At 41.5% G+C, this 16,546-nt stretch overlaps 1 protein-coding gene across 4 annotated transcripts in view; it reads left to right on the top strand.

Annotated features, from left to right (window-relative positions):
• ACSL1 (acyl-CoA synthetase long chain family member 1) overlaps nt 1-16,546 on the top strand; it is a 58,717-nt gene that overhangs the window by 17,240 nt on the left and 24,931 nt on the right. For all 4 annotated transcript variants that reach the window (XM_014594842.3, XM_019481334.2, XM_014594841.3 and 1 more), the window contains 8 exons: nt 3,400-3,514; nt 5,823-5,887; nt 7,604-7,705; nt 10,618-10,717; nt 11,444-11,622; nt 15,256-15,288; nt 15,457-15,508; nt 16,268-16,341. In XM_014594842.3, coding sequence (XP_014450328.1) covers nt 3,400-3,514; nt 5,823-5,887; nt 7,604-7,705; nt 10,618-10,717; nt 11,444-11,622; nt 15,256-15,288; nt 15,457-15,508; nt 16,268-16,341 — 720 coding nt within the window. The remainder of the gene's footprint in view (nt 1-3,399; nt 3,515-5,822; nt 5,888-7,603; nt 7,706-10,617; nt 10,718-11,443; nt 11,623-15,255; nt 15,289-15,456; nt 15,509-16,267; nt 16,342-16,546) is intronic.

The raw sequence follows: 16,546 nt of genomic DNA on the forward strand, positions 1-16,546 counted from the left end.
ATGGCTCGTGCACACTGAGATGGTGGGGCAGATGGAGTATCCTACAGGAATATGAGGGAGCCCCCCCATGTGCCTGGCACCAGACCCAGAAGAGGACCAGCAGTAGTTCTGGTTCACTTTTGGGTCCACTGCCATGCACACTGGGGGAGCCCCTGCGACCCCTGGCTTGGCAATAGGCTTGGGAGGGACCCTGGGTGCCCCCTCAGACCCAGGAGGCACCAGTCACTGAGCCAGGAAGGTGTGCTGCCCTGGCAAACCCCCCCCAATGCGCTCCCTGGCAGACCTGGAAGTGCTTCTGGTCCACTTCTGGGTCTGCTGCTGAGCGCTCTGGGGACCGCCTCATGTTCCCATGGGACACTTCATCCACTCCACCATCTCAGCATTCGCAAGCCACCTGTACCTTGAGATGTACAGAAAAAACATTTAAAGCTGTGTCTATTGTCGAACCTTTCTGAATCTATTTGGAGGGCTCCGATTTGATTCAGAGAGCTTAAAGGGTCTCCTGATTCAATTCGGAGATTTTTGGCCACCAAATTGGGATGAATCTCCGACAAATCAAATTGGTGACCGAAGCGTCGCACAGCCCTGTTAAATATATCATCCAAAGAGCTTGCAGCAGGCTCTTTTTTTTACCAAACAGTTGTGTGCAGTATGTAGCTAAACCTTGCAGCCCATCCCAACCACAGTTGGTGCTGTGTGGCAGCGTTGGCCTTATGGCTGCAGCAATAGCCATGGCTGGAAAGAGAACCACTGAAATTATTTGCTGCTTTGACTATCAGTTAAGTGAATCTATTAGTGTTGCTAAGGTATTTAGCTGCTTGCTCCTTATTGCAAGGGAAGCACCTGCTATGCCTGCACAAACTAGTGATTTTTAGGCTTAATATGTAAGTTATTTTTAACGTGTTGGTTGGTGGAAGATGGCTAATGGCATGCACTGTCTGTGTGATTTTGACTGCTGTCTTGGCATCTTAAGCATCTCTGATTTGCCTAGCACTCTTAATATTAAAGAGGGTCCCATTTTAAAATAATTGCATGTGCAGGGTTATATGTAAATAAATAAATTTAAAAAATAGTTGATGGGGAAGTGTGTGTGTGTGTGCGTGTACCCCCCCCATCAACTATTTTTTAAATAACTTGCATACCTAGATAAGGAGTAGCTATCATCCAGTTCTAGATTAAGAATAGCACTGACTATTACCTATTTGATTGGAAAGAACCTAACATGTGAGAACTTCCTTGTGCATCTAACTCACGAGCTATGTAAATCTGCACTGATTCAGTTTTTAAAACTCTGCTTAGTGAGAGAGCCTGGGTGACTTGATCTTAAACAGCAATGAAGTCCTATGTAATATCATAGGTAAGACCTTATGTCTGGGTGACTAAAAACTTTGCTAACAACTCTCTAGTTCAGTGGCTTTTTTTTTCCATTTGTGGACCCCTGCAACTTCTTTTTAATGGAAGTACAGACCCATTTGAATTGTAAGTGTGGGTATTCATATACTTTTGATCATAGTAATGTTTCACAGACCCCTTATGAATAGTCTGCAGACCCCCAGGGGTCTATGGACAACAGGTTGAAAAACCTGTTCTAGCTGAACTGTCTGATATTGGGTGAACAAGTAATAGTGACAACACTACCCTCATGGCAACTTGCATAACTAAGCAGTGAAACTTTCTCTTGGTGTATTTCATAGTCATAGAAAATTAGGGTTGGAAGGGACATTAGGACATCATCTAGTTCAACCTCCTGCTCAAAGCAGGACCATCCCCAATTATCATCCTAGCTAGGGCTTTGCCAAGCTGGGCCTTAAAAGCCTTCAAGGATGGAGATTCCACCACCTCTCTAACCTGGTTCCAACACCACACTCCTGGTGAGACTTTTTCCTAATATCTAACCTAAACTTCACTTGCTGCAACTTGAGATCATTGCTCCTTGTCTTCTCACCTGCCACACTAAGAACAATCTAGCTCCATGATCTTCTGAATCACCCTTCAGCTGCTATCTCAGCCCCTCTCAGTCTCTTCTTTTCTATACCGCATAAGTCTAGTTTCCTCGGCCTCTCCGCATACGTCACATGCCCCAACCCCATAACCACTTTCATTGCTCTCCACTGGACTCCCTCCAACTTGTCCACATCCTGTCTGTAGTGGGGGACCCAAAAACTGACCATAGTGCTCCAGATGTGACCTCACCAGTGCAGAATAGAGGAATAATTACTTCCCTTGATTTGTTGGCAACACTCCTACTAATGCAGCCCAGCATGCTGTTGGCCACCTTGGCAGTAAGGGTACACTAAGCACACTTCATCTTATTGTCCACTATAACCCCCAGGTCCTGTTCTGCAGAACTGCTGCTTAGCCAGTTAGTCCCAAGCTTGTAGCAGTGCATGGGATTCTGTTGTTCCAAGTGCAGGACTTTGCACTTTGTCCTTGTTGAACCTCCATGTGGTGTTTTGTTGTTGTTGTTGTTGTTGTTGTTGTTGTTTTTTCTTTTTCTTTTGGCCCAATCCTCCAATTTGTCTAGGTCACACTGAATCCTAGCCCTACCCTCCAGTGTATCTACTACACCCCCACCCAGGTTGGTGTCATCTGCAGACTTGCTTAGTGTGTACTCTATGCCATCTTTCAGATAGTTTAATGAAGACATTGAACACAACTGGTCCTGGGGCCAGTTTAACTTGGTCCATTTCAACTTATAAGCATGCTCCTCTGCCTGTCTCGGACAACTAGACCAAGAGGCACTCCTTTTGAATGCCTTGTATAGGAGTGATGAAGTGCGTTAAGGAACTATGTCTGGTGTTCAAATAGACCTTTTTTATGGATAACTCCTTTGGAATATGTTTTAAGATCTCCTAAAATCTAACTTGAACTTAATTTTTTTTACTTTATTTCTTAAAACCTTTTTTGCTATGCTGAGTCTAACTTACGAAAGCAAAGAGATTTAAAATCTGAAAGGTTATGATAACAACTTTCCTCATATATGTTGGAAGGGGGAGGGGAGGACAAAGACCAAGCTGGGTAGAGTTCCAATACATTACATAGATCAAAAACACCCTATTTAAAACTCTCCAACCTATAGAGAAAGTAAAAATGGCAAACTTTTTTTTTTTTTTTTTTTTTTTTTTACCCTGTCTTTATGCTACCTCCAAATTCTGAGTAGAGAATTTGGCATGAGGATGCCAAGCAGAGTGAAGGACAAATTCTGGTCCTCTGCTACTATCTAAATTCTGAATTGTGACTTGTAGTTATAGCTGGGACTTCAGTGAACAGGCCCCTCTGAACTTCATAACTCTTGAGAGAATTGTTTTTGTCTCGGTCTAACTACCAGTGCTTTCACCAAACGCACGTGTGCCTTTCCAGCTTAGTTGGAAATAGTCAGCTTTTCTTTCTCTTCTGTAGGGTGGTGAGCATGCTCGACGATCAGCACTGCTTAATAGTGACGAGCCATTGATATACTACTATGATGATGTGAGAACAGTCTGTGATATCTTCCAAAGAGGCATGCAGGTGTCAAGTAAGTTCTCCCTTGGGGCCTTATTACATATTTTAATTTTAGGCAGCTCCTGGAACTCCTTGACCCCTGAACTGCCCACATATTATCACTAGAATCTAGCTTTAAGCACACTTTAGGCAGCTTAAGCCTGCCCTGGAGTTTCATGATTATATCTCTGATCCTTGTTACCCATCTTGCATTCCATTAATGCATAGCCACTCCCAACAGATGAGCTACCTAATTTGCAGTGATGCAGTACCCTTTTTCCCCTACCCTGCTATTCTTTGTGGACCAACTTTCTACTCCCTGAACTCTATTGCCCAGGGGACAGTTCTGGCACGGCCAACTCCTCCACCTCTTCCTGCTCTTGGTGTGACCTTCCCACCCCCAGGGCTGCAACCCTATGCAAACAGCCTAAGAGCACATGCCAGTTAGCCAAGTGGCATGGCAGAGAGAGCCCCAAAAATGGGGGGGAGGGGGGTGCCCATGAACTAGGCCTTCCTTCCCAGGGCAGAGGCAGTAGCTTCCCCAAAAGCATCTTTCCGCACTGCTCCTACTTCCCAGCCATTCTAGGAAGCATGACCAGCACCCCCTACACCCCAATCCCAAATTACTAAAACATGAGACCTCCTTTAATTTACTTCCTCTCTTTTATTTCTCTTTAAATTATTTTTCTTTATGACTCTTATCCTTCACTGGCTGGCTGGCTGTCTTCACTTCACCACCCTACCTGTACCTCCACTTCCTTTCTGCCTCTTACTTCATTACCCCCATCTCATTAATTCTGTCTTCCAGCTTTTTGTTCCTGCCTCCTTCTCACCCCTACCTAGAGCAGAGATAGAAGCCTGTCCTGGCTCACCAGCCCTTGCAGCTGTAGATCCTAGTTGGGTGCCCACTTGCCAATGGCAAGGCAGAGGTTTGCAGGTCAGGGACAGTCAGAGAAGGTTTTTAGCCTTAAGGTGTGGCTGCTCCAAACTTAAGCTAGCCTAACACTGATCAGCATTTGAGCAGATCCAAACTGCAATGTGTAACAGGGCCTTTAGTGTCAAAAGTTTGACTATTGGGGTCTCCTGACAAGGCTTAACAGATAATACAAGGTAGCATTGTTCTGAGATATCCAAGCTAGCTTGGGTATCGTAGCATAATACTGCCTTTGTACTAGAGTTTAGGCCTGTGCGAAGCAGCAAGTATTCACTTCGGATTTGGATTCAGACAATTTGGAGGGACAGTGGTTCAATTTGGAGATTTGAATTGCTGTGCCAGTTCAATTCAGCTGAATTGGATTTGGCCATAGATTTAAACAGGTAGCAATCCTCACCACACTGGACACGGCTGCCGCCAGCTAGTAAATCTGTGGTAGGCAGAGGTGGGGTGGGAGGGATTGGGGCTGGGCCTGGGACAAGCTGCCCAGCCGGGGTGGGGATGGGGGATGCAGGCATGGTAGCGCTGGGAGCGGGGGCTATGCCATACTGCTGCTTGCCTCCTTCTGCCTGGAGTGAGCAGCAGCAGGGCACAGCCCCCACTGCGCCTGCATCCCATGTCCCATTGCCGTGCCCCATCTGGGCAGCTTGTCTCTGTCCCTGTCCCTCCCTCCCCCCTCCACCCACCACAACAGACTTGCCATCTGGAGACAGCTATGTCCAGCGTGGTGAGGGCTGCTGCCTGTCTAGTCTATGGCCAAATCTTTTCCAAATTGATTCAGATTAAGCTTTTTAATTGGTCTCCCAATTCTGTTCAGATTTAATGCAGGCTCAGCTTCCTTGATGTTTATGCACATCTGCATGAAATAATACTGGGGCTTCAGGTCCAACTGGAATAGGACCTGGAATATTTTTTTGAATTACACTACCGAAGCTTTGCACAGCCCTGCTAGAGTCCCTACAACATTTAAGCTAGTGTGTTCATGACTAGCTTGGGATATCTCAGTATAGCACTTGCAGATGCTTAACCCCTTTAAGACCAAGAGCTAGCATAAGAGGGTAGAGAGTACATTAGGACCTTTGAAGACAAATCTGGCCATGGTCCATGTAGGACAGGACTGTGTGTGAGTGAAGTCCAGACTGGAGAACACTTTGGTCCTTAGTCTACACCAGGGGTGGGCAATTATTTGGCCTGGAGGGCCACTTCAGGAGTTGTGGTGAGCTGTTGCAGATCTGGCAGTGGTAGTGACAGGCAGAGGCAACCATAAGGAGCCGCTGCCACAGGGGCTGCCAGGAAGTTGAGCCCAGCTGTCATACTGCCCTTGCCCTACCACATGCCTCGGGGTGGTGGGACTAGTTGCACACTTCCTACCCAAACCTGGTGTAACTATGCGCTTCTATCCATTTAGATAATGGCCCCTGTCTTGGTGTTAGGAAACCAAATCAACCATATGAGTGGATCTCTTATAAAGAGGTAAGGAACTATTCTAGTTCAAAGATTTGCTATTACTGTTGTTATGACTACAAGTTGTTACTTCAGACAGTGGCAGAGCTTTACAAATATATACATCAGTTATGCTTCTGTTAGAGATATCACTTGTTATATTTCTTTAACAGAAGTGTAACTAAACTTGATATGGCTGAGAGCTGCGTGGCACAGAGCTATTGAGATGTATACACTCCAGAGTTGATCTGCACATACAGCTCCTGCTTAGTTTCTTATATTTCTTTCATTAGGAGCTACGTTTGTACTACCTGAGTTGCCTGTGGCTCAAACCATAGTTTGGTTACCCTGGCACCCTAGTCTAGCAAGACTCCAGTGTCTGGTCCAAGAGTGCAGTCTCTATGGAGGAAATGGTGATAGGAGAACAGCACTTACGAGAGGTGTGCATTTTAGAAGTAAATCTAAACAAAATGCCCAGAAGATGTTCTAGTATTTCAAATGGCTTGGCAACCCTTTGGTTCCTATTGTTGCAAACAGTTAATCTTTAAGATGCTTTCTGTGTGTTCAACATTGGAGCTCTGCCCATCAAAATAGGTGGGCCTTAAGTTGCTGCTTGCACAGTCTCTACAAACAAGTATCCAGGTCTGCACAAGGTTCAGATGCAAACTGTATTTGTTATGCTTCAGAAAGCACAAATGAACTGATTTAGGTGTACTTGTGACCACTACTATAAAACCAACTACATCTATAAAATTATAGACTTGTCCTAACAGAGTCTCAGCAGCAACTGTTGGACTTCTCGTCAATGAAGGTATTGACTGACTTTATAGATTCATAGATGTTAGGGTCGGAAGGGACCTCAATAGATCATCGAGTCTGACCCCCTGCATAGGCAGGAAAGAGTGCTGGGTCTAGATGACCCCAGCTAGATGCATATCCAACGTCCTCTTGAAGACCCCCAGGGTAGGGGAGAGCACCACCTCCCTTGGGAGCCTGTTCCAGACCTTGGCCACTCGAACTGTGAAGAAGTTCTTCCTAAAGTCCAGTTTAAACTTGCTGTAACTCTGATCTAATGTATACTGCTAGGTTCTCTAGATGATATGGTAACATTCTGAAATTGGAAGAATTTTCATGTCATTAAGAAAAAGCTTCTGTTTTGAGAGCCCAGTAAAAATTTCTCAGCAACTTGAGAGTAGGGAATGACTTGGCTATTATGTACAAGAAACGTTCTGAGCTTATATTAGAAAAGCATTATTGTAGATGTAATGGGCAATGTCTAGAAGCAACTCTTGTACCCCTACTCTGTTTTTCTGCTTTCTTTGCAAGCAAGCTGCTTTCTTGCAAACACTGCAGAGAAACTTGTACAGTTTCATAACTGTATGAGGAATACATGATATGCAGTCTGGCTCAGATCAACCAGAAATTGGAGATTTTAATCCATTCATGTATAGCAACCCTTGGACTTAATGCAGGCCCAACTGCCTGGATGTTTTATGTACATCTGCATGAAATAGTACTGGGCCTTCAGATCCAGCTGGAACAGGACTTGGAATATTTTTTTGAATGACACTAGACTTCACCTGAAGTGACCAAAAGTGGAGAGTGCAACATCTTAATCCAGACCTAGAGAACATTCAAAATGTAGATTAGTTAGTAAGACTGTGAGACATAAGCATCTGTCTCTGATGCATATAGTGCACTTACAAACTTGCTGTTAGTAACTTGGCTGACTGTCTTGTCTTTCAGGTTTCAGAGAGAGCAGAATGTGTGGGTTCAGCTCTACTTTACAGAGGCTACAAACCAGCTCCAGATCAGTATATAGGAATCTTTGCACAAAACAGACCAGAGGTAACAGGCTCAAATGAGTGACAAAGCCAACTCCAAAAAAACCCCCCTAAGTATACTACCAAACACTGGTTCAATCACCTAAATAGAAGCACACGTATAATAGAAGAAGAGTGCTATGATGTAGGCCAACAAAATAAAAGTAATATTTGTAGTGGAAACCCATATTTAATGTTCCCTTTCTGAAAATGTTGGGGTCAGATGGCCTGTAAATGGAGATGCATATTGCAGGGTAAGGTTACAACAGGGTAATAGTCAGCTCAAGACTTAACTTCAGGACATAAATGTCCCCAAGTGAAAAACTAACCTGCTTGCTCTGCTCAGTTGCATTCAACCTCCACTTGTCCTTTATTTAAAGCGATAACTTAGTGGCTTAATGTCTAAGGTACTTAGTAATCCTTGCTTAACAAGCACAAATATAACACTTTGGATGGCTTAGTTTCATAAAGTATTATCTCAAAACTGAGCATGGATCTCTGGAGAAATAGTTTAGTCCTCCCAGATATCACAATGTTTGCCCAGAGTATCAATTCATGCTGCTCTCGCATGCAAAAAATGTTAGCAAAATATGGACTCTTCAGTGTCTTGAGCTCTAATGAGCTGAAAGCAAGTTGAAGGCTCTTTCAAAGAATATATACTTGGAGCTGTTTTAATTTGTGTGTGTGGGGGGGGACTGTCTATCTCCTCTCTCCCCCCACCCCCCCCAACAAAAAACCTTACTGTATGCAGCATCTGCATGTGACATAACTGTTAATAAGATTTTTTTTCAAGAAATCAGGCCACCCACATAAGCATCATATTTGTTTTTGTTTTTAAAACATGAGTGCAAGTGTTGGCAAAAGGCAGGTAACTTTTCAAATGTCTTGGGCAATTCTTGGACCTGTTGGTCCAAGTCTTTGGGCCAGAACATGGAAAAATAGCAAACATTACAGATCAATAAATGAGATTTGAAAGCTAGATAAATGGCATAATTAAACAGGGTCACCTGAATAAGCAGTGGAAAAAAAAAAAAAATGATGAGACCCAGATTCTACTTAAGGGAGCCATCAGTTGACCACCTGGTATCCATTTTAAAATGCCACATTGCTTCATGAAAGCTGTTGTTTTGTATCATAAGCCTTTAAAGAACACTTTAACATTTTAGACCAGTTAAGTTTGAATTGATGTTGAACCAGAGTATATTGGAATACCAGAGCTTGCTTGGGCTCCATAAGCCATGTTGCTATACTAGCATGGTACTTGGTATAAGAGGCCACCGTTCTAGTAAGCAGGGCATTTTTAGCTCTGATGGAGTGCCATGCTGATGAAACTATACTGCTATACCTTGTTTCTGGTAGCTCAGATACTGCATCTTCATGTAGAAATAACATTTTAAATACTAGCGTTCAGTCTAATAAGGCCAGCTTATTTGAAGTAGAATTAAATTAACAAGCTGGTACAAAACATGTCCTTAAATCATGTATTCATTACTTAAACAAACAACACCCCCCCCCCCCCCCAAAAAGCCCCAAAACCAGAAAAACCCTCATGATTTGGATTTCATAATAGAGATCAAAATCTGTATAACAAAACTGGTTAAGCAGCTTATACAAAAACTCTAGATTCAGGTTGATGCCTGGGTGTCAATATTAAAATTTCCTCTTCATATTTCAAGTATATAGTGGGTAGTCTTTTTTTTTCTCCCCCCCCCCCCCCCCCCCCCCCCCACACACACACACACACACACACACACACAACTACCAGAACTTAGATATGAAGTTTGACTCCTAAACATTCACTTATGTTGTACAGAAAGAATCCCAGGGCTACAACACTATATTTCCATGCCCTAAAAAAGGTATGGAGGGAGGAAGGAAAAGTGAAAAGATTCCTAATAAATGGGTTTCATTGATCACTTCAGCTCTTTTAGACTGTCATCCTTATTTTGTCACTTTGGCACTAAAGGAGCCAGAAGTTGATCTGTTAGTGAGAAGTTGTGTGGGAGACTGATCAGTGGCTGGGATGACCTGATTGACTTCTCCAATGTGATACTTTAAGTTAGTGGACTTTGAGGTTTTTAGATCCAAGAATTGGAGTTAAGCAGGCATTGCACAAATCTTATAAAAAGCCTTTTTAAGAAAGGAGTATGAAACAGTGTTGCAACTAACACATAACAGGGACTCCTTCAGGAAATTCCCTGAGCTAGTGCCTGGCTTAATCAGTAAATATGGCAATTCTTTCCTAGTTCAGGAAACTTCCAACTCTTTCTAGATGAGCTTAACAAACATACCAGAAAGGTCTGTAGTTTTGTACCTCAGTAACACAGACTACTTCATTAAATCTAAAGAATAAACATGTGAATACTGAAACTTGGTCAGGCAATGGACTGGCTAACTTCCTATGAAGACACTTACATTTTCCTGTATTAAGTCTAAGATTCCTTTTCCCCCACCCCTCCTCCTCTCCCTGTGCAGTCCCTAAAGAATCATAGATGCAAGGGGAGGATGGCTTAAAGATGCATGTAGCTTTCTTGGCTAACTGGAATTGGCTAACGTTACAGATCCTAAAGGATCAAATTGATGGTGATGGAGCATCGGAATCTTTCTCTCTCTAATAAAGCCTATCTAAACTTCTGTTGCTGAGGGGGGAAGGGCTTTATCTTTAATTAGATGCTAGTTCAGATACATTCTTCGATTTATAAACTACTGGCTTGGCTGCAACTTGATTTAGAAAGACCATCTGTAGTGTGTCCCTTTAGTAAGCAGATGCAAAAGAGGGGTTCTTTTAATTCATTTGCCTGAACCTTCTTTATCTTATTTTGAGAATCTAGTGCTAGCATTCATGAATCTTAAAACTCTGCTGTTTGGGACAAGTGACCACATTCTGACCCATGGATTTGTTTTTACTTTTCCTTTTTTCTCTCTCTCTCTCTGTAGTGGGTCATCATTGAACAGGGATGCTATGCATACTCCATGGTGGTAGTGCCTCTTTATGATACATTGGGAGCTGATGCAATTTGTTACATTGTGAACAAAGGTATGATATTTCCTGTTGATCAAAATACGAGCACAAGATGACAGACTTTATCTGGTAAAGAGGATTGTAGCCTTGTAGACACCTTGGTGTTGTTTTATACATAAGAACGTAAATGTCATCATACTTAGGTCAGAGGTCCATCTAGGGCAGTATCCTGTCTTTGACGAAGCCAAGACGGGCTGTTTTAGAGGGAAACTTGAACTGGATACATCTAGTGATCTATACCGTATTCAATACCTTTGGTATCCACCATGTGTTTAGAGATGCCAGAGGAAATGCCTCCAACCATTTTGTTCAATAGCTATTAATCAATCAATTTGTCATCCATAAATTTGTCTAGTCCCTTTTTTATGCTGTCTGCCTCTACCACCTTCTGTGGCAATGAACTCCGAAGTTAACTGCTCCTTGGGTTTTTTCTAGTGGGTGCCCCCTAGTTCTAATATTCTGGGACTTGGTGAACAACAGCTCCCTGTTCACTTGGTTCATACCCTTCATGATTTTTATGGACTCCTCATCTCCCATCAGCCTTATCCTTTTCAAACTAAAGTCATAGCCTTTTTAATCCTTGCTTGCATGACAATGTTCCAGGCCCCTGGTTACTTCTGTTGTCCTTCTCTGTACATTTTCTACCTTTTCAAATGTATGTATGTATTTATTTTTTTTAAAACCTAGTATACTATATCCAGACATCCTACTAATAATGTGCTATTCTCCTCTTGAATTCAGCTGACATAGCACTGGTTTTCTGTGACAAATCTGACAAGGCCAAACTTTTGCTAAGTAATGTGGAAAAAGGGGAAACACCAGTCCTCAACACTATTGTTATGATGGAGTCCTTTGACAATGATCTTGTAGACCATGGAAAGAAGTGTGGGGTGGAGATTTTCAGCATGAGAGAAATAGAGGTAAGTTATGTACTTTCCCTGCCTTACCATTTCAATCCAGAATCTCCTCTCTAACTACACTTCTTAAAGATGAGCACCTTGTAGAGATTGCGATTTGGGGTCCAGTGGAGTAATGATCTTTTTGTTGAATTGGTTTTGAAATACTGAACTTTTTCAAAAAATGAAGGCTAAAGGGTAACGTCTAGGTACACAAAAGAGAACCTTAGCAAATAAACAACTTCCTAGTGGCATTTTGCAATGCTTAAAATGAATTTAAAAAAATATTTGCTTAGACAAAAGGTACAAAAACTTAAACTAGTTCAAAGGTTATGCCAGTCTCAGTTGTACCCCCAAGATGTGTGTATTAAATAAGATACAGGGTCAGCAGAATAATTACAGTTCATCTTCTATGACATAACTGCCTTATTTTTGTTGCAATCTTGTGGTAAAAATGGGTTCCTTCTATAGGGATAGAGACCTAACATCACTAGCCCAAACACTAACACCTTCCAGCTGGTAGTTGCATAAACTGTACTAAAACAACACAATGGTGCACAATAGAACACTCTATTTTCAGAAATAGAAGCCTTAATGACGCTGCTAATACCACATGGAACAAGAGACTATTGTCTTACAGGCCTTCTGAGACCAGGAAAATAGCATTTTTTTTCATAACATCTCTGCTTTGAGCTCTGAAGATTTGCACTTTGTTTCTGTTCACTTTCCTTGGATTCAGAATGGAATTGTCCCACAACAGCAGGGGGAAAAGGGGGTTGCTTTTTTAAAAGGTGGTTATTATTATTATGATGATGATGCCCCCCCCCCCCCCCCAAAAAAAAAAAAAAAAAGCAGCTCAATACTGTACAACAGAACTTTTTGCCTTAGTGACCTGGGAACATACTGAGACCGGTCTCTTAGTATATTTTGTTCAGCCTACAAATAACTTTGGACGGCTAATATCACTTTGATTTAAAGTATGCTGGTATGCTAAGTGTATTTGATTGGTATCCTTCATTTTTTTTTTTTTTTTTTTTTTTTTTTTTTAATCGGGAGGAGGTAAAACAGTTCTCAGATTTTGGGGCTGTTATAAGCCAATCATATAATTTTGAAGTATGGCAGTGAAGTGACTCTAGTGGTGATTTGTTTATAGAGCACACAAAGCTTTATAAATGTTTGAACCAGGCAGTAGAGGCAAATGACTCATGTCTAAAGTTCTGCTTAAACATTGCGCATACACTATTGCATCTTGCAGTGCGGCCTGTAGTAAACTAAGCCTCCAGTTCCTGGATGACAAATAGTGAATAATTTACCATTTTATTTCAACTCAAACTTAGATGATTTTGAGGCAGTATCTCCTAACTTTCTGGGCAAATACCTAGCCCGAGTAAGTACTCAATACTTCCTCTGTGTCCTGAGAGCACAGGTAAGTAGGACTGGAAGGGACCTCCAGAAGGCTAGTCCAACCATCTGTCTGAGGCAGGATCACCCTTATCCAAACCGTCTTGTACAAACCTATTGGCAGATCTACATTGTTCACCCAGACACGAACATGAGACATAACCCCCTAACCTGCTGCAGTGGGCCAACATCTTGCTGCTGCAAAAGTTGTTGAAAATATGCTTGAGAAATCTAAGGAAGAGAGCCATGCCTCGCCTTCTCCTTAAAGGTAAAAGCCCCCAGTCTGCACTAAGCTGACCATGGGGTAAAATTCCTTCTTAACAGCAAATGCATCGATCAGCCTGACCCTGAGTAGAGGGACAATACTCTTTAGCGAGGAATCTGTGGGTTTAAGTCCTAGCAGGAGCATTGGCATACCTCAATCAAACTCCTAGCCTTGGCTGCAGCCAGAACCCAGTGCTTCTGAGGAAGCTTTGGTGAGGGATAGGGGAGAACCAAGAAAAACAACAAATCCTGACACGTGGCAGGGCAGGGGTGGAATTCTGTTGAAGAAATGTGGGCCACATTTCTCTGATGTGCAGTGTACTAGAAGATGGTTCAGGTCTGGCCCATGTGTGCCTAGTCAATGGGCCAGACCTTCCCACTTTAATGGGAAAGGTCAAGCTCTAAATACCTTTTTTTTTTTTTCCTGAAGACTGAAATATTTTTTTGTCCCCTGTCTATGAAAGTATTGAGGTTTTTAAATCTCAGTACATGTGTTCAGTAACACCCCTCTTTAGGTCTTCCCAAGTATAAGCTGAAATACTGTATGTCCACTAGAAACGCAACTGCCTTCAGATGAAATCGGCCAAATTCTTAATGAGGTGTGGTTGCCAATCCATGAGAAAACTGTAGACTAAAATATATCCTAGCACATAGCCAAGAGAGTGTAGTACCAGTACAGCTAAGGACATAAACAGTTTCTTCACTAGGTCCCTTCTAAGATTATTTCGTACTCTCTCAGGTTGGGCCACTAATAAAAGGTTAAGGCTGGTAACCAAACATGCTGTACTTCATTCTTGCATTTTTCTAAAGTGGATTAAAGAAACTGAAATGCAGTCAGCCCTCACATCTAAGGCCTCAAATAGTACTTAAATCCTTGATTGTATACAAGCTTGCATTATATGTAAGCACTCATAAACTTGTTCTTACTTGGAATGTGTGAACTTTCTTAAGCTCATTGGTGCTGAAATTCAGTTCTTGAATCTGCTTTCCTTTTGAGCTATTACATCCTCTACTGGTGAGAGGAAGAACTTCAGGATCAAATTTATCTAGCTCTGAGCCTTTCCAGCCTGAGTTTGCTTCAAATCTGGAAGAGGCCCATAATCAATATGGGTTGCTCCTATAGTTTAGTGAAGTGAAAAGAGATTTTTTTTTTTTATTTCTTTCTTGCAGTGTATAGGAGGAATTGGTAGCTAGTGAGTTTCTGCCTTGTATCAGATTGCTACTTTGTAAAGCAGTGAAAGGAAATTCCGGAAGTAGGAAACTCCATCCTGTCACAGTGACAAGTCTGAAATAAATGAGTTCTAGAGCACAATTAGCCTTTGTAATCAATAGCATGTGTGCTACTCTCTCTCTTTTTTTTTTTTTTTTTTATGCTGGATATTGGCATTACTTGAGACATCAAGGCCTCTCTCCAGTTGTTGATTTTCTAGTGTAATAATATAAAGGTTGGAAGTATGTTCTCTGTGAGTCTGTTAGTGCAGATTAAAACATGTCCTTGTCATGGAAACAAAGTGCAGGAGAATGTAAAGAGCTATCATTTAGGCTGTAGAAAAGGAACCTTTCGGATTAAATGTTGTCAACAGATGCTTACTGAAATATCGTATCTTCAGTAAGTTGACCATGGCATCTTTTGTCTTTAGCTTCGTCTGCTAGTTTAGCTGGTACTTCTAGTTCTGTTGCAATAATCAGGGACTTTCTGGTCATTCTATTTTCTACTTCTAAAATGGAAACATAGACTAATCTTAGTCCATAAATTTTAGATTTCACTTTAGTTTTTTGTCTGTCAAATTATCCAAGGACAAAAGAGCTTGCATAGTCAGTGTTGTTGGTTTGACTGATCTGTGCACCTAGTTTCTGTTAAATTAAATTGGATTCTATTTATCAGTAAATAGTATCAACTTGAAATGGCATTCTTAAAATATATTTGCTCTTAACATCTGGGTCAGTTGAACACAAAGCCAAAATATTTGAACCCCCTTCTCTCATTTTTAGGACCTGGGAAGAACTCACAGACAAAAACCTGTGGTAAGTATTGAACTAATTCAACAGAAAACTGATCTGCATTGCTTAACTCCAGTTGGTTTTAGATCAAACTGTATAGCACAAACTTACCACCTTCATTGTTCAAAAGACTCATTTTTATATAGAAAAATCTTTATACTTATCATAACCATACTAACTACTTTCTTTTAGCCTCCAAAGCCAGAAGATCTAGCAATCATCTGTTTCACCAGTGGAACTACAGGTACACTTAATTGAATTTTGCAGACTCTTATACTGAATAGGCAAAACTTTTATTTGGGAGCAACATTTCTACATGACTCCTGCTGCAGTGTTACTAGCCTACTCTTACAGCTGAAAATGGTAAACGGGTATTGGAGCTCTTTTACTGGATTGGCTAGCGGGGAAACAAATTTCCTGGAGAGCAAAATGAATCTTCAGAACAGACATCAAGGGCAACTTTAACCTACCATAAAATAAGGACTGTCATAAAGTAAAACTAGACAGCTAAATTTTAAAGCCTTTATGCCTAACTTTTTTTTAGTTGTAGCTATCTCGTACTTTGGAGTCTACACACAATTTGATTCCATTCTTTAGCACATAACTAGTTACAAGATAACTGAGAAGATGCTGGCCAGATATGCCTCAAAAAGCTCAATGATGATGACTCTTGTCATCAGTATTGAATGGATCCCTTTCCTAGAAGCCTAGAATTTTTTGGTTGGAGATGAATCTGACTAAAAAGGTTAACAGTCTCCTTGAGTTTGTAGCATTCTAACACCAAAATTTACTGTAGAAATGTCATTTTTAATTAATCTTGAAAACAGATTAGCATTTCTCTCCTTTCATTGAATATTACTTAAAATGTCATGTAACTGAATTTGGAGGCTGTGCTTCTAACTAAAGTCCCTTTTGAGCTGTATGTGAGGGTAAATGGTAAAGTTGTCTTTTCAACTTGATGTTTTCTAAGCACTTCTGTTGTATGTCAATGTCTTCCTTTCAGGAAACCCAAAAGGAGCTATGATCACTCATCAAAATATAGTGAGCAATGCGTCTGCTTTTCTGAAATCTACCGAGGTAAACTTCAGTGCTAAAGTAATTGCCCCCTCCTCCCCAATTTCTTCTTTTGGGTTAGTGGAAGCATTTTTAGGCATCAAGTATCACAAATGTTTCTCACTCATTACTTCAGGCTCAAAGTCTCTATAAGATGTTACAAAACTGTCATCTTGTGCAGGTGAGATTTTGATAAGCTTGTGTTTTTTGAAGTCCTGGGAGACAACCT

The sequence above is a fragment of the Alligator mississippiensis genome, chromosome 2 (assembly GCF_030867095.1).
Source record: "Alligator mississippiensis isolate rAllMis1 chromosome 2, rAllMis1, whole genome shotgun sequence".
NCBI classification, from domain to species: domain Eukaryota; kingdom Metazoa; phylum Chordata; order Crocodylia; family Alligatoridae; genus Alligator; species Alligator mississippiensis.